The 21,178-nt window shown below is 38.2% G+C and overlaps 1 protein-coding gene across 1 annotated transcript in view; it reads left to right on the forward strand.

The window, feature by feature from the left end:
- LOC110307694 (contactin associated protein family member 3C) overlaps positions 1-20,416 on the forward strand; it is a 178,905-nt gene extending 158,489 nt beyond the window's left edge. Inside the window, exons 16-24 of the mRNA XM_085830734.1 lie at positions 1,029-1,199; positions 2,017-2,235; positions 6,729-6,968; positions 10,021-10,245; positions 11,811-11,944; positions 12,975-13,062; positions 17,700-17,921; positions 18,059-18,130; positions 19,995-20,416. Of these exons, the coding sequence (XP_085686860.1) occupies positions 1,029-1,199; positions 2,017-2,235; positions 6,729-6,968; positions 10,021-10,245; positions 11,811-11,944; positions 12,975-13,062; positions 17,700-17,921; positions 18,059-18,130; positions 19,995-20,116 (1,493 nt within the window). The 3' untranslated portion in view covers positions 20,117-20,416. The remainder of the gene's footprint in view (positions 1-1,028; positions 1,200-2,016; positions 2,236-6,728; positions 6,969-10,020; positions 10,246-11,810; positions 11,945-12,974; positions 13,063-17,699; positions 17,922-18,058; positions 18,131-19,994) is intronic.
- Positions 20,417-21,178: the final 762 nt, after the last annotated feature.

Here is a 21,178-nt window from a genome sequence, read left to right on the forward strand (position 1 = left end):
AGTGGTTTTAAATTAAATGTCATGATCATCTTGAAGAATAATGATTTCAAAATGCTTTTTAATACATTTCTCTGTGTCACATGTTGGATTCTCTATATCTGAGACTTCGTACTGCTATGTCTGTCTTCTTTGCCCTCCAAACATTTCCTGCTTTCTCCAGTAGCTTTAAGCGCTTAGTCCCTCTTTTCCACATTTAATGTTATTATCTAAGCTCTCTCTCTCTCCATATCAGGGACTTAATATCAACCATGTTAAGTCTATTCCTAGATATTTACAATTTTTCTATTAAGGTAATCTCATTTGAATCTCTATTTTGCTTCTTCCTTTAGAATCTCTTTTTTAAATACCTTATTCCTGGTTGTTTCACCAGCAGATGACTTTGATTGTTCTTGTATGTAACTCAGGGATTTTACTTTTCTTCTATTATATGTTTTCAGAGAAGCATCTTGGGGTTGGCGTGCTGTAGAACATTTCCATTTCTTTCTCTCACCCATTCTACCTTAGATATCTTTCTCTTTCCTCCCCTCCCCCTTCTTCTCTCCCTTCACAATGTGTACAAGAAGCATGTAGCATTATTCAGAAGTCCTGAGTTTCTTCTGAAAATCAAGACACCCATAAAATATAAAACAGAATCTTTTCGTGAACTTTATTTATTACTATTGCCGTGTGTGTGTGTGTGTGTGTGTTTATGATGTTTAGGAAGGCATACAAGTATCATGTGCATGTGTGGAGGCCAAAGGACAAGATTTTGGAATTGGCTCTACCCCATCTTTACATGATTTCTGGGTTTCAGATCATGAAGTTTCATAGGTAAGTAGCCATACCCTCTGAACCATCTATCTGTGAGCCATTCACAGAGTCTAAATCCTCAATATAGTCTTTGTTTGTATGTTGGCATTATAACACTATGACATGAAGGTCCAGAACTCCAACTAAAAGCTTGTTTTTATTAACTAATATTAGCTGCTCTAGCAATAAGCATGCTTAATGATTTTTGCATTTTGTCTTTTTCTTTTGTTTTTAACCAGAGTCATTTTGGAACTCAGCTTCCTTCAACACCGAGGCTTCATACCTTCATTTCCCAACCTTCCATGGAGAGCTCACCGCTGATGTGCAGTTCCTTTTTAAGACCACCATTTCCTCTGGTGTGTTCATGGAGAATCTGGGAATCACTGACTTCATCAGAATAGAGTTGCGTGGTAAGATCCTGACCCGGGTCTTGAGATACTCATTATTTAGCAATGAAAGCTAACAGCAAAATTTCAAAGTATTAGCATTCTTACCACATTTGAACTCTAAATTGCATATTAGAGTTCATACTGAACTCTATAATTAATTCTGTGATTTTTCAGTTAATCATATCTTAAGAAAAAAAACCAAACTACGTAGCAAGAAGCATGTAATAAACCATAAAGCATGCAATAAATAATAACCCATAATGTTATGCTTTACTTCATTATATCTGAGTACATTTAGAAGTTCAAATCAAATTCATCAAATTGCTTACTAAATTACAAAATATTTGATAGAATATTTTTATTCATCCAAAGCTTAATTTATAACTGCCAAATATTTTATTTAGTGTTTTAAACATTAGATGAGGCTTTCAAATATTTTAAAATAAAACTATGTATAGATGAAAAAACAAAATTCTATTTGTTATTCTAGTCATGGGCACATAACTTTATTTAGGACTAAGTAAGACCAAGTTAGAATTTTGCATGAATGACTAGTAAACTCCAAAAAGAAAAAAAAAAAGAAAGAAAGGAAGAAAAGAAAAGAAAAGAAAAGAAAGACAAAATTAGACTTACTTTGTGTTGTTTTTTATTGAGATACAAATTTATTTTGCCCCTCCTCCAACTCAGAGTCAGTTTTTTTTTTTTTTTTTCTGCATGGATGTCATTGTCTCTATTTATAATGAACATATACATCATGTTTTACTTTTTAATGTCTATTTTAGACTATGTGTGTTCACTATGAATTAACTTGAAAACTATGGCTCTATAATGTCTCTAGCTCCCACAGAAGTGACCTTTTCTTTTGATGTTGGGAATGGACCTTGTGAGCTCACTATACAGTCACCAACTCCCTTTAATGACAACCGGTGGCATCATGTGAGAGCAGAAAGGAATGTCAAGGGTGCATCTCTTCAGGTAGACCAACTCCCTCAGAAGACACAGTCCACTCCTGCTGATGGACATGTTCGACTACAACTCAACAGCCAGCTCTTCATTGGTGAGTGCTGTTATCAATCAATGGGTGTGTGTTATGTATGTGTATGTTTATGCAGTGTGTCTGTATAGGTTGAAGCCAAAGGTCAATGTCATGTGTCTTATTTAGTTTCTCTATATTTCATTCTTTGAAACAGGGGATCTCATTGAACCTACACCATACCAATTTGGCAAAGGTAGCAGAAAAATACTAACCAGGGAACTGCCTGTCTCCATTCCCTAGTGTTAGGATTACAAATGCATACTGTCATGCTTAGCTTTTTTTTTTTTTTTAATGTGGATGCTAGGAATCCAAATTCATGTCCTAATACTTGTGCAACAAGTGCTTTACTTGGACAACTGTGGTGATTTGAATAGTTATGGTCCCCAAATACTCATGTGTTTGAATGCTTGGTCCATGGAGAATAGCACTATTGAGAGGTATTGCTTTATTGAAGGAAGTGTTTCACTGTGAGGGTGGGATTTGAGGTCTCCTATGCTCCAGCTCTGCCCAGTGTGGAATCCAGTCTCCTTCTGTTGCCTATGGGATCAAGATGTAGAACTCTCAGTTCCTCCAGCACCAGATCTGCCTGCATGCTGCCATACTTCCCCCCATGATGACAATGGACTAAACCTCTGAAACTGTAAGACAGCTCCAAATTAAATATTTTCCTTTGTAAGAGTTGCAATGGTCATATTGTCTCTTCACAGCAATAAAACTCAAACTAAGGCAGAGGTTGGTACCAGAAACTGGGACAGGCATAACCATGGTTTTGCTCAGAGGAATGTGGATTTTGGAAGTTTGGAGTGGAAAGGAATAGGATGCTTTAAGTGGGGTTAATGGGCCATCCTAGTAGGAACATGGAAGACAGTGGTGCTGAGGGTGATTTTTAACTGTGGGGACCTGGATCAAGAGGTTTAAGAGGAAAATAAGTTTAGTATGCTGCCTAGAGATTGTTCTTGTGATATTTTGGTAAAGCATGCGGTTGGTTTTGCCCTTATATAAAGAGTCTGCCTGAGGCAAAGGTGAAGAGATTCAGATGAACTGCATTGGCAAAGGAAATCTCAAAACAGCCTAGTCTGTGATTCACCCTTATGTTTTGATGAAACATAGCAATCTAAGAAAGAAAAATTGCAAAATGTATGATCTAAGGATTAAAGGGTCACCAGGAAGTGGAATGGAGCTAAATCCTGTGTTCAAGGGGATTGAATAGAATTTAGGGAATGGTGACCTCCCATCCTCCTAAACTTCCATCTCATTTTAAAAACAAATTAAAGGAACGCTTAGATCCAGGCATGGTAGTACACACTTTTAATTCCAGCACTCAGGAGACAGGCATCAAGATGTCTAAGTTCAAGGTCAGTCTACAGAACAAGTTCCAAGACAGCCAAAATTAAACAGTAAAAGAAATAATCAAAACCAGAAACCTGGTGAAGTTGTAATTGAACAATGGGGCCATGTTCCAGCCCCAGCAAGCAGCAGAATTTTGCAGCTTTGACCATATGGTTCTGGATTTAGAATCAAGGATGGAATTTCCCTCTATGACTAAGAAAAGATACTGAGGTGTGTTGCAAGAGTGTTCCTGCATGAAGGCCCAGTGGGGTCATTTGTAAAGCTGTGAAAGGCCGTTGTGTGAAGCTGTAAAAATGAATCCTGGGTTGCCTTGGAGACCCCAAGTGGTTAGAGATGCCAGAGTGGGATACCTGCTGAGGAAAACTGCTGACAGGAAGTGAAACCAGCCCATGAGAAAGAAGCGTTTTGCAGTCAACAAAGCTGAAATGGGGAGTTGGAGAACTGAAGAGCGCTTCGATATCAGACATGAAGTTGCAGAATTTGGAGTTTGCCCAGCTGGTTTTCTGTCTTGCTTTGGTCCAGTATTTCCTTACTATGCTCCCTTCTCTATGTATTGGAATGGTGATGTATGTCCTGTGTCTCTATATGTTGGAAGAATGTGATCCAGTTTTGTTTGTAGTAGTAGTAGTAGTACTTTATAGGATAAAGAGATATGTTAAGAGATTGCATAAATCTCAGATAAGACTTTGAACTTTGGACATTTAAACAAGTTTGAGACTGGTATAGACTATAGGGACTTTTGAACTTGGGCTGAATGCAAGCCGGGGCCAGGGAGTGGAATATGGTGGTTTAAATGGGTATGCCTCCCATACACTCATGTGTTTGAATGTTTGGTCTTTTGGGAGTAGCACTATTAGAAAGTGTGGCCTTGTTGGAGGAGGTATGTCACTGTGGGGGCAGGGCAGGCTTTGAGGTCTATTCTCAAGCTCTGTCCAGTGTGGAATTCAGTCTCCTGCTGCTGTCTATGGATCCAGATATAGAACTCTTGGCTCCTCCAGCACCAAGTCTGCCTGCATTCTGCCATGCTTCCTATCATGATGACAATGAACTAAACCTCTGAAACTAGAAGCCAGCCCATAAATTAAATGTTTTCTTTTATAACAGTTGTGGTGGTCTTGTTGTCTCCTCACAGCAATAAAACCTAAATTAAGACAACAATTATCTCATGCTTTCTCTCCTATGTGGAAGCCTTTCAGGATCCTGGCCTTGCATCCCCTGTCTCTGTCATCACCCCCATCATCAGACTGCTATGTCTTGTGATTATTATTTATAACTGGGTCTTATTACTTTATTCTTATAGTTCATATGCTTAAAGATCAGAGTTGTGGATAGTGTAAGCTTTTCTTTAGTTTGCTTACTTATTACTTTAATGTTATTGTTATCAAAAAACTGTATTTTGCTTATTTATTACTTCAATGTTATTTTTCTTTAGTTTGCCTATTTATTACTTTAATGTTATTTTTCTTATAAGGGAAACTATATTTTGCTATGTTGCTTTTCAGACTACTCCAGTCTCAGAAACCAAGCAATAAGCTCTCACTTATTTATGCATCTTACAACTAATAAAGGCACAATCTAATTAGAAGCATGATTAAGTCATAAATAACTACACATACTGCTTTACAGAAATTATATAAAATTTCTAGGTACTAATTGCTAATGATGAATTCAAGCATATGTGTATGTATGTGTGCACTTATGTGCACATGTCTGCATGTGTGCTTGTATTCACAAGGAATGCTAATATACTATGAATCCATAAGACATAGCTTTAAGCATTATTGGTTCCTAAGTTAAGGTGAGATTATCCTTCTTCAGAGAACTTGAAACCATCAAACTACCTGATGGAAGGAAAATAACAACAAAGTGAGTGTATTAGATCTCCATTACTGAAACAAATACCTTAGCTAATCACCGTATAGAGATTCAGGGTCAGGAGGATGGCTCAAAAGGTAAAGGCACTTGCCACCACTTTTAATGATCTGATTTCTAGCCCCAGAACACACAGGTAGGAGAAAATTGAGACGCACCCATTATCCTTTGAACTTTAAATGTGCACCACAGCTCATGCCACCCCAACCTACTATACATCATTCATACATACATACATACATATATACATACATACATACATACATGATGTAGTAAACAAAATTTAAAAGTGAGTCCCTTCCAGACTCGGAGCTTTGAATTTCAGTCCACAAATAGACCCATTGTGTTAGGGCTTTTGAGGCCTTTAGTTTTTGCTCAACATGGTGGGAGCAAGAGGACAAGGAAATTTCTCCCCAAGTCAGAATGTAAGTATAGAATTATCCAGGGGCCCACAATCTCATTTGATGCCATGCCTACAATAATTTAAAAAGTTCCTACCAGGTTTCACCTCTTAAGGTTAATACCACCCACCCCCAGCTGTGCCAAGTTGGAGGCTGAGTGTGTTAGCACATAGGGCATTGTAGGAGCCAGTGGAGGGATTGCTGGCTTCATGAGCACAGGTCCCTGCCATAAACCAACTGTATGAGAGTCTCTGTAAGGGAGCTCTGGAGTTCACAACTCACAGAATAATACAGCACGAAAACATGTTAGCCCTGAGAGTATTGGGAGCTTCTCTAAATACATTTTTAGCATTCAAGTTTGATATGATAAACCATCTGTTTATGATGTATTTAGTATATGTTCAACACTGCATCTTTGGAGACAGGTATGTGTGAAGGACAGCTGGATAAGTCAGTACCATTTCCTCCAGCTTTCCCAGCTCTGCTTCTCAGTCTCTTCCTATGCTTTGACCCAAGTGAAAAATTAACAGAATACATTTACATTATTGTGAAGATTTTGAAATGTCACATATAACCATAATGATGTGTATCACTGTTCATAAACATAATTGAAATGATGTTAATGTGATTTGTATTTTGTGAAACTAAAGGATATTTCATAATGAATGTTCACCAATGTCAATATTTTTATAAGCTGAATAATGTCTTATTCAGTGTCGTGTAAGGTTTCCTGATATGCAATGAATGAGTATGTTTTCAATGACAACAATGTTTCTGACAAATTTCAATTTTTTTTCTTGCCTAACTCCATAAGGTCTGAGTTTACATGGACAGAAAATCCTAAATAAAATACCAAGGAACACATTTGTATTTGCAGTGCTTCCCTTGTAGGGGGGACGGCCAGCAGGCAGAAGGGCTTCCTGGGATGTATCCGGTCCCTTCAGGTGAATGGAATGGCACTAGACCTGGAGGAAAGGGCTGTAATGACACCAGGAGTGGAGCCAGGATGTTCAGGTCACTGCAGCAGCTATGGACACCTGTGTCGCAATGGAGGAAAGTGTCAAGAGAAACACAGGGGGATTGCTTGTGACTGTGCCTTCTCTGCCTACGATGGGCCACTGTGCTCACATGGTATGTCCAAGAAATAAATCATGGAGAAGATGGGGGACTCCTCTGGTGTTAGTCCTTATAAAGACAGTATAAGGTGATGTCGTTGTTTGACTATGAATATCTTTAGAAAACTAAGGCTGTTCCATAGATCAGCCTTCTCTGGGTTTATTATTTGGAGGCCCTTAGTTCTACCCCTGTCTTTTGCTCAGTGTTGATGTTCTCAGAATCATCTGATTTCCAGAATTCTGTCCTCAAATTGCTCTGGTTTTCAGATCATCTAAGCATCATTGTCACCTATCACTAAACTCGAGGTGATATAAAGGGCTTTTTTTTTTAAAAAAATTACGTAGTTTTAATTATATGTATATGTTTGTGTCTGTGCACATGAGTGCAGTGCTTGTAAAGGCCAGAAGGTACATTTAATTAAATATGACATGACCTTAATAGGACTCCTCAAACATTGGTTGTTAGGTGTTTTAAATGTCCTTAAGGAGCAATTTGGGATATAACAAATTCTGCTGCTAATTCTGATTCATTCTAAATAAAGGGGCTGGTTTGAGTCTAGAGTATACCACTTTACTAACTTCTTGGATATGCTTAAAAGTACTTTAATGAAACTCCCTGGAATATCCAATCATTAAAATCAAATTCACTGTTTTACACATCCTTGGTATGTGTTTAACAGTATAAGGAACTTTATTTGCTATAAAAATTATGTAACTTTCAGGGGAATTTTGAGAATTAGTTATCTCTAGATTGAAAAGCTTTGAAACGCACCCTTAAAAAGACTTCCATTCATCTACTTCAATACATTATAGTATAAGATCTGTCTGTGATGGCCATTCTAATATTACTTCATAACCTAAAATTACACTCGACATAGACATTGTGCTGTGGGTAAATAAGAAATGGCTCTCTGGTAAAAAAAAAAAAAAAAGAAGAATATTTCATACCTAAATTCTCCTTTTTAATATTTTTTTGTTTTATAAATGATAATTACTCTGACTTTAGACATGTTTTCTAGCCCAGGCCAATCTCAAATTTCCTGCATAACCAAGGAAGGCCTGAGCTTTTCATCATTATGCCTCGACTTTCTAAGTTCTGGGGATGGAACTGAGGATCTCACACATCCTAATCAAGCTCTCTATCAACCGAGATATATTCCTATCCCAAATATACATTTTACATTTTTATTTTATTATACTTTCCTTATCTATTCTGTGATGCTATGGTTTGAAGCCAGGGCTTTATGAATGCCAGCCAAGTACTCCACAACTGAGCTACATTACAGGACCTTAAATTTCATGATCTAAACTAATAATATGGATATTTAATGATTCTCTTGTGTTTTATGGAAATAGGAAGATAAAATTTCATTGCAAGATAAAGATCATCTCTCAATATCTTCATTTTATTAAGCATGTGTGTGTGTGCCTGCACATGCATATATGCATGTATATGTGGATATTTCTGTACTAAATATATCTTTGGAGTAATATGACACAAAACTAGGGTGTCAACATTTGGTGGTTTGAAATAAGAATGTCCTCCATAGGCTTTTGCCTTTGAACACTTGGTCCACGGTTGACAATGCTATTTAAGACATGGAGCATTTCTGGAAAAAGTATGTCACTGAGGGTGGGCTTTGAGAACCTATATCCCTAGCCGAGTTCCAGCTTTCTCTCTCTCTCTTTTCTAAGTGTGGAAATGAGGTGTGATCTCTCAGCTCCCTGCTTCTATCATCATGGCTTCCCTGCCATGACATCTAGTTCTCTGCAAATACAATCAAAACTAAAATCTTTCTTTCCTTACCTTCAGTCTTGGTATTTTATCACAGCAATAAGAACAAAACAGTAGCTAACACATATCCTTTATAAAATATTTTAGGAGAAACTGAAACGCTTTGTCTTTTCTCTCATCACAAATGCAAAGATCACCTAAGATAAGATTTTGTTTTCTACTTAACACTGAATAGTAAATTTGAGAAATCTTTGTCACGGAAAAAAATTTCCTAGGACTTAAGTTACAATGATGGACTAGAAGTTTGCTCCCATGTGACCAGGTAAAGTAAAAGAGTCAAAATAAGAAAACAAGCTCTATTCCAAAGAGGAAAAGAGATGGATGATTTTGGAAATTTATAAAGGTGGTAATAGGACAGCTAAAAGTGTGAAGAAAAGAAAGGTGATGTTGTGTAAAGAAGCCAACCAAACACAACAGCAGCAGGGTTCCCTAGCAGGGAGGAAGCAGAAGCCTTATCCAAAGGTCAGCCAGGCAACCGCAGGAAAATCCCACAGTACCCCCAAACCTCAAACACAAGGCTGATTTAGCTGAGACCATGATTATTCTGATGGATGGTCAGCAGTGGAGTAGAATTTCTTTCTGTTGCTCTACATGATTGTGAAGGCATCTTTTGGAGCCAACTTGGGAGAGACAGGGGCCTGCAAACAAGAATCACAAGTCAAGTATTTTTATTTCAATCTTCCTCACCCCAGATGAGATACAGACCTGCAAAGCAGTGGTAGTGAGCAGGAGTCTGGACACTGACAATCTAAAAGAGCCATGACAGGGGGATTGGCCCAGAAAACGAGAAGACAGAAAAAGGTGGCCCAGATCCCAATGGCAAAGTCAGTTCTATAACACTAGCATTTATTTACTTTGCTACCAAAATCAAATAGGGACATTATAAAACAAGGTAGAACAATTTTCTTGATGAATATAAATGCAAAAATTCCTAATAAAATTCTTGCAAAATGAACCCAAGAACACAGTCAGAATATCATATATGTTGGCTTCATCCTAGAGTTGCCAGGGTAACTCAAAGTTTCTGATACTTGCCCATTCTAGACTTTTGATATATCAAGAATTGTTACTTTTTCAGACTTCACTTCCTTAACATTTGAAAATCGAGAAAATCAAACCAGGAAAACATTTTATTTAGTTAAAAAAAAAAAACTTAAGGGAAAGTAGCAGCTTTATCCATCAGAATATTTACAGATTGGAGTCATTCTTTAAATATATGTCAGTTGGCATTTGTGTTGCATTCCAAACATAACAAATATGTTTCTCATTCTAGAGATTTCTGCATATTTTGAGATGGGTTCCTCAGTGACCTATAATTTTCAAGAATATTCCGCCCTGAGTGCAAACACCAGCTACCTGGCTTCTTCATTGCATGGGGATGTCATACTGTCCAGAGAAACCATCACGCTGAGCTTCCGAACCACACAGACACCATGCTTATTGCTTTATGTGGCCTCTTTCTATGAGGAATACCTTTCCATTATCCTGGCCAACAATGGTGAGTATCTTTTGAATGCACTGAAATAAGGAAAGAAGCAACAACAAACCAAAGAAAATAATAACAAGCAATCAAAACACTAAATTAGGAAAATAGAGTTGCAAGCTCTATTCATTAACGACAAAGTTGCATGGCTTCCACTTTAGTATTTCAGGGCTATCCACAGTGGATGTCATAGAAGCTACTGTTACTATCTAGGGGGACTTGGATCTGGTTCATTTTCTTCAGGAAACCAATCATAGCCCAAGCAAGCAAATACATTTTAATGAAACCAGGAACAGACACACAGTAAAGCACGCAAAGTCAGACTCTTCACAAATGAAGAAAGCCAATTTTGTATGACAAAGCCAAACTTTAATATGTTTGAGAAGGTAATAAATTGCCCTTCCCTTCAGAATTGGGTGTTTTGGACTATTACAGGAGATTGGATAATCCAAAAAAGAAAAGAAAGCTGATTGGATGAGCCCCCTTGTGGGAGATTTAAAAATTTCACTAAACAGTTCCCCCCCACTCACCAAGTCTTTGTATTTACAGAGGGAGAAAAGCAGAAAATCAGACATCTTAGATGCTTAAGTGAAAAGTACATTAGTCTACCTTCATTTCACTGTCAGTCTGCCAAGTCAGCAAGCTAAGATGCTTCTATAGTTGTATAGATTAGATTTGGTATGAAGTACTTGTTGAAAAGAGCTCTAATACCACATGATCTGAGTTTGTTTTGAAGTTTATTTTGAAAGATATTGGATGCTGGGCGTTATCTTCAGCTTATTCTAGGTTAATTAAAGGGTCATTAATGTAGGTGATATAATAAAACTATATAAAAGTTAATTCCTATAAAAACCAATGAGGACAATTGTTCTTTATCTCATTAGTGATGGAGAAGCCAGTTAGAGCAAATGACATTCTTTCTACCAGTGGCAATTTGAGCAGTCCAAGTTTTCACAATTGGGTGATAAACAAAGGTATAAGTCTGTTAGGTCTAAAATATTTAATTTAGAAGAAAATAAAATCAAGGACTTAAGAAGCTGTAGGATGTGTACAGTTAGGGTGAGTCTATGTAGTATGGACATATCTGTCTTATAACAAAATCCCCTTTCTGTATTTTAGTCATTTAAAAGATCTTTAGAAAAAGTTTGATTCTTAGATGAATTTTAAATGAAATAAATTTATTAAAGTCATTGTTATAGCTATTGTAACCAAGCAAAATTTAGTATAGCACATAGTTTTATAATTTCCACAATCAAATATCATTGTCATGATTTAGATTGAGTTCTGAATTTTCATATATGTTATTTAAACCCTCTGTTTAAGAAATCTGGAGAAATTGCTTATATCGGTGTATATGGTTTTCTCTTTAAAATATGTCATATTTGAACTCACAGTTTGGCCACATAAAGTACTGAAGTAATCATTATATTAGGAACAGTAACTTTTGTGTGCTTTCAAGTCAATGCTAAATACATCCAAAGGTGCATTCAGTAAATAATCCTGAAAATGCTCTAAAGTTTACCCCAAGGAATCTAAAAAATGGCATTATAGTTCAAAAATGACACTATTTTCCTCTTTAGGAAGTTTGCAGGTGAGGTACAAGCTGGACAGACATCGGAATGCAGATGCCTTCAACTTTGACCTTAGAAACTTAGCAGACGGTCACTTTCACCAGCTGACGATTAACAGAGAAGAAGCAGTAGTCTCTGTAGAGGTGAGCTAGCAACGCTGAAGAAAAATAACTGCTGGAAGGCTAGAAGAATCAATAATTAAAGACCAAGAAATCGATAATGAACATTAATAAAAAGCAATCAGTTCCATGTTCTCCATAAGTGAAGGATGGAAAGCCAAATGTAGCCAAAATGTGGAGGCAGGGAAAGGGTGTTAATTTGACTTCTTTGTTTGCCCGTCACTCTTTCAAACTGATTACGCTTTGACCCTTTGAAATGTCAAACTCTTCTTTGTTGTTTCACTTTATCTCATAGAGAAATGTCTAGTTTATCATGGTGAATACACGTTGAATTTCCCACTACTATTTCAATGGTGACATGTTCTGTGTGGTTATAAGAGAAAGGATACTGCAACAATTTAAACACAAGAAACCCACAAAAATGGGAAGAAATGAGGAAACAGAGTAACCTAATTTTCTCTGGTGTTTTGAGGAAAATATATTTTAAGTCTGTTCATAAAACTGATTTTTAACTGCATATGCCATGTTCTCTGGACAATGAGTTTTAAAGTTAGAAACAATTGGTTCTGTGGTGGACAGAGTACTTATCAGTTAAAAGCACATACTGCTCTTTGAAAAAGACCCAAGTTTTGTTCTCAGCACTTTTGCCAGGAAACACATACTGTAACTCCAACTCCAAGGGATGTAATGTCATCTTCTGGTCTCCACAGGCACTGAACTCTCTGGCATATACACCACCACAACCACCACCACCACACACACACACACACACACACACACACACACACACACACACACACCTAAATAAAAATAAAATAAAGATAAAACAACTGTTTACATCCTTTTTGGATTTTGCCAGTTATGAAGAAAAGTAGAGTAGGGAGAGGACCAGGTCTGAGAGGCTATGCTTCTCCCTCAATATCCTGCTAAAGGGGAATTTTTAAGGCTTTCTGATAGCACATACAAGTGACTTAATCTCTCTCTCTCTCTCTCTCTCTCTCTCTCTCTCTCTCTCTCTCTCTCTCCTTTTTATTTCCTGTGGCATATTTCATAGGTTAATCAGAGTACAAAGAGGCAAGTCATCTTGTCCTCAGGGACTGAATTCAATGCTGTCAAATCGCTCATATTGGGAAAGGTTTTAGGTAAGTGGAAGAACGAGCTTTTCCTGAAAAGCTATCACATCATAAGTGTCATGTCATAGTCTGGATGCATTCATTATGCTGAAAGAAGCTCTTTGTCTGGTTTTAATAATTATTTCACACTGAGTGGCAATCAAGGTACAGCTTGTACTCGTGTTGAATGCATGTACAATCATGGCTAAGTGCCTTTTGGCAGATGAACAGAGTCATCCCTTGAAGATCCTCACTTAGCAGTCACAGTTAGGCATAATGAGGCTGACACTTCCTGAAAAGTGAAAACACCAGAAGAGCCAGTTTCAGCATCAACTCCAGGGTCCTCTGTTGAGATTTGGTCTTTTGCTATGCTAAATACTGGTTGCTCCTAGAGACCACACATGCAAGCAGGTGATGCCATGTGACCTTGTTCCCCAAGTTATGCCTGATTGATGAATAAAGGTGCCAACAGCCAGTAACTGGGCAGAAGATACATTGGTGAGGCTTAGGGTTCCCAGGCTTGGGATCAGAGGAGAACCAAAAAGGTGGGCAAAAAGAAAGTAGAGAGAGAAGCCACCATGGGGTAAGAATTTTAAAATAATGGTCATGTGGGCTGGATAATTGGACTTACGAGCAACCTAGACTAAACATGGCAAATTATATAATAGGATTATTGGCTGGGAAATAGACATAATAGCATAGAGGATAGATACCTGTCTAGTTCTTATGCTGATAAAGGCTTATTGTAATTATAAAGGTTGTGTGTCTTTTATTTGGGAAATAAATGGTCAAAAGTGGGGTAGAAACCCTACACTGAGAGTGAATATTTTCTACAAAAGACCTCCATCAAATAATAAAACTACCTGTGTGCTGAAGTTGAGAAAGAAATGATCAATTTTTTCCAACAGGTAAATACAGAATGGGCTCCTCCCAAATCTGTTTGTTCAGATGCCTTTGATGATTTTAAATCACATTCATAACTGTCTATTATATGGAAGGAAGATGTAGTAATTGGTTATGGTACAGACAAGGCAATATTTTAAGCCCAGCTCAACTTTAAATCTGATATAAGGATAGCCAAGGGATAGGATTTTTTTTGTAAAGAAATGCACCTATTTTAAACTGGACACAGCCCCACATATCTATAATCCCAACACTACAATTCTGAGTTCAGTTCCCAGCACCCATGCGCAGGTGACCATAGTTGTCTATAACTCCAGCTCTAGCACATCTCCTGGCTTCCAAGGTGTCCTGGTTAATTTTATGTCAACCTGACACAAGTTGTCTTGGAAGAGGAACCTCAGTGGAGAAGATGCCTCCATTAGATTTCCTGTGGGCAAGTCTGTGGAGCATTTTCTAGATTGTTAATTGATAAAGGAGGACCCAGTCTAGCAGGCAGTGCTACCCCGTGAAAAGTGGTCCTGAGTGGTAGAAGAAAGCAGACTGAGCAACACTTGAGGAACAAGCCAGTAAGCAGTACTCCTCCATGGCCTCTGCTTCAGTTCCTGCCTCCAGATTCCTGCCTTGAATTTCTGCCCTAACTCCTACTTCTACCTCACAATCGGTTGTGAGGTAGAAGTAGAAAATGAAATAAACTCTTGCTTTTCCAAGTTCCTTTTGATCATGGTGTTTTCTCAAAGTAGTAGAAACACTAACACACACACACACACACACTTTCTCTCTCTTTCTGTCTCTGTCTCTGTCTCTCTGTCTCTCTGTCTCTCTCTCTCTCTCTCTCACACACACACACACACACACAAGTACACTCACTCATACAAATAAAGTATATTTGAAAAAATTTAGGCCCAAAGCCAGGTATGGTGGTACATGCCTATAATCCCAGTACTTGAAAAGCAAAGTCAGGAAGATAACAAGTTTGAGGCTAGCCTGCTTGTGTAATGAGGCCCAAAACAGAAACAAACAAAAAAATTAAACTAAAATTAAGCAAGTAAGCATAGAACCTGATGCAAATGACTCCCTCTAAATTATGAATATTCAGCTTTTCTATTTTGTTAGTACTTTGAAATAGAAATAATACTCAAAAGAGCAATAAAGCAGTTCATATTTTAGACAACTATTTTAGGATGAATTCTACTCTAAGTATTTTGCTACTTCCAAATATCTTAAAAATTATGCAAGATTATATGTTTATATTAAAACTCAAAGTATTCTTTGCTCCTTTAACTTACAATAAGATAGACCAATAACCTGATAAAGTGCTATCCAGTCTTTTATTTCTTGGTTTACTTGATATAAACTATCATCTTTATAAGACTGGATTTAAGGTCATTTTCTTGTTTTTCAGTCATGTGTTAGGTTATCCAGGGCTTGCTATAGTGAAGTAGCTATGCTTTGAAGGTGCCAATATTGCCCTGACTCTTGTTGATTATGTTCTTTTGAGGACCTTTAGCCATCTGAATGGTTTTGGTCCCTGGATGTTCTTGTTGTAGTAGGTATTGAGAGGAGGGTGAACCTCCATGGTCCTGGTGTCTCAAGCCTCTCATGGGTATCCTTGGGCTGTATGCTTTCAGACATGTAGCTGTATATGGCTCAGAAGCTTCAGGTCTGATGAATGTAGGCAGACAGGTGGCAGGAGAATAGATATCCCCCTGTGATGGCTTGATACTTGATAAAAACTTGCAGAGACACTAAAAAAACAGCCTGTCTTTCTCATATCACAGGTAAAAACACATAAGAAATCTTTAAAATTCAGTGAGATATGAGATTTTACATCTTAAAGGGAGATAAAGGGTTAAATATTTCAGTTAACCTTTCTTTAACTTATCTTAAAGTAAGTCGCCTAGACTAAATTATTTGTAGACGTGTCTTTAACAGAAAACTGAGACTTTCCTAAAGTAATCTACTACCTGGGAGCCAGTGAAGATCTGTTGTGGTGTAAGATCTTTAAATGCTAGAAACTTTCTGTGATTATGAACATGACCTGCCTTTTTCCTGCCCTGTGTCATCTTCTTTGGAAATATCTGCTTTTTATAGGGATTGAATTGTTTATTTTACTTAATTTTACTTGATTTGACTCACAATGGCTCCATGTGTCAAACTAATTGCACCATGTGTAAGATTGTCCAGTTTCTTATTTCTCTAGTTATTTATTCTGATTCAATTAGGTGGTACCTTGTCAGGACCTATTACTATACATGACAGTACTCTGGGGAGACAGCCCTACCTAAAATACATCTTATCTACTTTCTCAAATGCCGATCTTTCAAATTCAATGATTAGAGGTCTATTTCTCTGGCACAAAGTCTATACTTACCCTAAGAATGTTAAGGGAAAACATAATAAGATATCTATGCAAAGGTGAGTATATTCAAGAACATGTTTCAAAGCAGAAAAAGGAGAGCTGGAAGGGATCTAGATGCAGGACCACAAGTTGAGTGAGCAAAGTAGAGAGGCCAGGAAGGTCTGCTTTTTTTTGTTATAGTCACTACACTAAATGTGAATGGATTAAATTGTCATAACGGAGTTATGTTTAAAAATAGTCAAATGTTCTTGCAATGTTAAAAAAAGAAGTGTTATGCCAAAAACTAACAAGTAAAAGCTAATACATTCAAGAAATGCTGTTAGACCAGATAGCTTAATATGAGAGCAACTTAATAAGCCAAGGCTAGACATTATCTGCTGATAAAAGGTACATTTAGTGGCTGGAGAAATGGCTCAGCAGTTAAGACCATGCACTGCTCTGCAGAGTTCAGTCTCCTGCGCCTATTTCTGTGGCTCACATCCACCTGTCACTACAGAGTACATCTGATGCCCCCTCTGGCCTCTGTAAACACTTTCAGACACACACACACACACACACACACACACACACACACACATACACACACTTTCTTGAATCTTTAAGAAGGTATAATTCATTAAGAAAATATAAATGTCATGAATCTGTATATATCATTCTACAAAACAATTAATTAGCTGGCCATGGTAGCGTGTGCCCTAAATATCAGCATTTGGGAGACAGAAGCAGGTGGATCTCTGTGAGTTCAAGGACAGTAAGGACTACATAGTGAGATCTTACCTCCAAGGAACAAACAACAAACAAAATCAACAACAACAACAACAAAAAGACTGAATAAGATAAGCCAAAACAATGAACTAGTATTTCCAGAGCTCTGTCCTCATTTCCTGGAGTCAGTTTACTTTAAATGGCGAAATCATTGGCTGTGAGTTCCATTAACAGTGTATTTTAATGAATATGACCACCTCAGTTCCATCCTCAAGATCCACATGACAGAAGGAGAGAACTGATTTCTGAAAGCTGTCCTCTGACTACCACAGCATGCACTTGTCACCAAGAAAAAAAAGAAAAGAAAAGAATAGATAAATGTAATTTTAAAAAATTAACTGTGTTTTAATGATCTGGTTTAGAAAACAAATGAACTAAGGTCGATTAATTAATTTCAAACTGGGTGTGGTAGTGCACAGCTATAATCCACTGCAGTGTACAAGCAAAGATCAAGGTCATCCCTTTATGAAGTTTATTACTAAGCTAGCTTTGCCTCTGGGAGCCACTATGGTTAAAAAGCTGCCTCTGATGAGCATGGTCAAACAACAGAAGGCTGTACTATCCAGAAGCCGGTGACCAGGAGAATGCTTGCTCCAGTTCTGCCCCTGATCCTGACCATGTCCCCCTCTCCTGCCTACAGAACCCCTGGATGCTGACCCTGAAACACAGCAGGCAGCCGCTCAGGGCTTCACAGGCTGCCTCTCTTCTGTGAGATTTGGCTTGGAAGTCCCACTGAAGGCTGCACTGAATCAGAACCGGGCTAGAGTCACTATTCAAGGCAGTGTGGCAGCTGCAGCTCATTGTGCAGAAGGCCCTGGTTCTGCAGAGAGGAAACTGTCTCCAGGGCCCTCTATGGGTGCAGGTGTGTGTAGTCTCCTATGTCACCAGCCTTCCTATACACACACACACACACACACACACACACACACACACACACTGCAATCTGCTCCTCCTGACAGTGTTTACAAGTCCCCTGCCTCTCTCCCATTTCTTCTGCAGGTCATTCTGGATCCGCAGAAGATAGACAGCCCCTTCCTAACACAGACAGGAGTGACCCTGGGGTCATTGGAGGTAAAAAGACTTAAGCCAATCTGATCTTTGCATTTTTACTAGTTTGACAGCGAGTTAAGTAGTGCAATAGAAAATGAATCAATGTTTAAGGGTGAGGTCAAAGAGCTGTGTTTGAGTATTATTGGGTTTTCTTGAGTTACTGTTTATGAATTACCTTCTCTAGACACTCTTAGTGTAATATTGGTAATTCTAAAAGAACAATTACAAAATAAAGTTCTTAATATGAAGGTAACTGTGCTGGCAGAATTACAAGTAATTAAGCCATGGCTTGTGTTTTAGTATACTACCTGTGGAGTATAACCTAAGATTAATTAGTGGTCCTGAGGTCTCCCACTCAGTTACCCTGACTTCCTGCTGGTTCCATGTATAGCTAGGTCTGAGAGTCACTGCTATTCCTGGGGGGGGGGGTTAAGGGTTTAGAACATTTATACCTGAATCTCAAGTATTCACATACACTTAATAAATGTCACTGTAATAGGTTTTGGTAATAAAGATTGTCTACTGTTATACTACCATCTCAAAAGTGTAGTTTCATAGAATGTATGTAAAACAATTTCATAGGTTGGTGAAATGTCTCTGTAGATAAAGCATTTACTATGGAAGCATGAGGAGCTGAGTTCCTATTTCCAGAACCTACCTAAAAGAGACAATAGCATGTGTCTATAATCATTACACTCCTAAAAGAAGCTGAGACAGAGGAGTACATAGGCCAGCTAGTCTGACATACACAGCAATGTACAATGAGAAACCCTGTCTTGGAAAAGGTAGGAGATGAGCCCTCAAGATTGTCTTTTGAACATGTACACTATGGTACAGACACATTTGCACAACACACACACATCAGTAAAAATGTACCTGTTTAATTAGACTAACTAGCATTCATTCTACTTTAGTGTTAAGCACTAGATGCTTTTTAAAACTTCCCTCCAGTTTACTGAAGGGCTTAAAACTTGTCTATGTGCCTTCTTTTAATTCAAAGAGAATTTGCTAAAATATAATCATGCTTAAGGGAAGAAGTCCAACAAGTCTATCCCAAAGTAGTAATAACTGAGAATGGCATCAAACTGTTATAGAAGTACATGACCTTAAATCCTGGGGCTTGGAGCTCCAATTTTTGACAGAGTTGATTCTGTTTGACCTAACCTACTGATCAGTGCCGTCAGCCACACTCAGGGCTCAGTATTCTTTTTATTATTATTATTAATCATCCCATTCATTTACATCTCAAATGAGATCCCACTTCCAGGCTACCTACCCCTTCAACAATCCTCCATCCCATATCTGCCCTTCCCCCTCCCTTTTGCCTGTATGAGGGTGCTCACTCACCCACCCACACTTTCTTGCCCCACCGTTCCGCATCCCCTTACGCTGAGGCATCAGACCTCCCCGGAACCAAGGGCCTCCCCTCCTATTGCTGTCAGGCAAAGCCATCCTCTGCTACATTATGTTTCTGGATTCATGGATCCCTCATGATACACTCCTTGGTTGGTAGTCTAGTCTCTGGGAGAACTGGGTGGTCAGGCCAGCCTATGTTGTTCTTCCAATAGGGTTGCAATCTCCCTCTGCCCCTCCATTCCTTCCACCAGCTCCCCCAACCAGGTTCCCTGAGCTCGGTCTGATGTTCAAGCATCCACATCTGCATTAGTCAGTCGCTGGCATGACCTCTCAAGGAACCGCCACACCAGGTTCCAGTCACTACGCGCCTCTTGACCACGGCAACAGTGTTGTGTTTGGTGTCTGCCGATATGATGTATCCCTGGGTGGGGCAGTCCCTGGCTGGCCATTTTTTGTCCCTGTTCTTCCTTTAGACAGGAACATTTCTGGGTTAGTATTCTAATTTGTGTTTTCCCTCTTCTCTCTCCAGGAATAACAGCAGTTGTGATATTTATTTTGCTCTGTGTGTCTGCCATAGCCATACGGGTTCATCAACAGAGAAGATTACACCAAAAAAACGAGTCAACAGTTTCAAAAACTGAAGAATGCTAAGACTGCTCTCAAAAGTGAAATATGAGTTTAAACAGAAGCAGTCTACTATGGCTGGCCTGCCTCTTGGCAACCCCATTCTTCCTGGGCCAGGGAGTGTCCAGTGCCAGTTTACAGAGGACTAACAGTCTCGGTTTCCGGGAGGCTGGCTCCCTTCCTCAGCAAAACTCTCCCTCCTAGCAATTTACTAGCAAGGGAATGTGGTCATTAATCATGGCGGAGTAGTTTTCCCAGGTGGAATGCTCTTTTCTAAATAGGGCTTTAATTTGTGTAACATTTACGAATTTTAGCTGAGAAACTAAGTAGTCGTCAAGCTATGGTCCTGCTTAGAAAATGGGACAGAACTCTCATTCAGATAAAGTTAAACAGTTGTTGGTTGTTTGGTTTTGGTTATTGTTGTTTTTGTGTTGTTGTTGTTGTTACCTGAAAGCTTATCTGGGATCTCTTTGTTGCTCTTCTGCCAACGTGTATAAAATAGAGCTAAATAGCCTGCATCTCCATGGTTCTGGAATGCAGGGTCAAGTGACCTGTTTAAAACAAACAAACAAACAAACAAACAAACAAGACAGCAACTTTCCTGTTTGCTGGCCAATACAAAGAGAACTGGAAATATTTTTGGTACATTGCTTTTTACTAGCCAACTGTTTCTAATCATTTTGATAAATTTCAAAGTCGAAACTGGTATTGAATGTTACAAAATTTTAATGTTGGTTTTTGTAATGGGACAAAAAACTAATAGGTAACAAAATGAATCCATAGTGACTAGCCACTAAGAAAGGATGTTGTTTTCGTTGTGATTTGTACTTATAGGTTTTTATAAATTATGATCATGTTTTAAACTAAATTTATAGCCATAAATATTGCTTCTTACTCAACAACACCCAAGTCAAATATAATCTAGAACTTATTTACTCCCAACTTATTTAGTGAACGAAGCTGTCAGCTTTTCTTTATTATTCTGTATTTCTATTTTTCTAAAAGTTGTTATCAATATCCTTTGAATTTCTATGACTATACTGAATAGGTACATCTTCTCAATTTATTAGACAAATTAGCTCCAGCTTA

The sequence above is a fragment of the Mus caroli genome, unplaced genomic scaffold (assembly GCF_978045245.1).
Source record: "Mus caroli unplaced genomic scaffold, Mus_caroli_1 scaffold_15, whole genome shotgun sequence".
Classification (NCBI taxonomy): domain Eukaryota; kingdom Metazoa; phylum Chordata; class Mammalia; order Rodentia; family Muridae; genus Mus; species Mus caroli.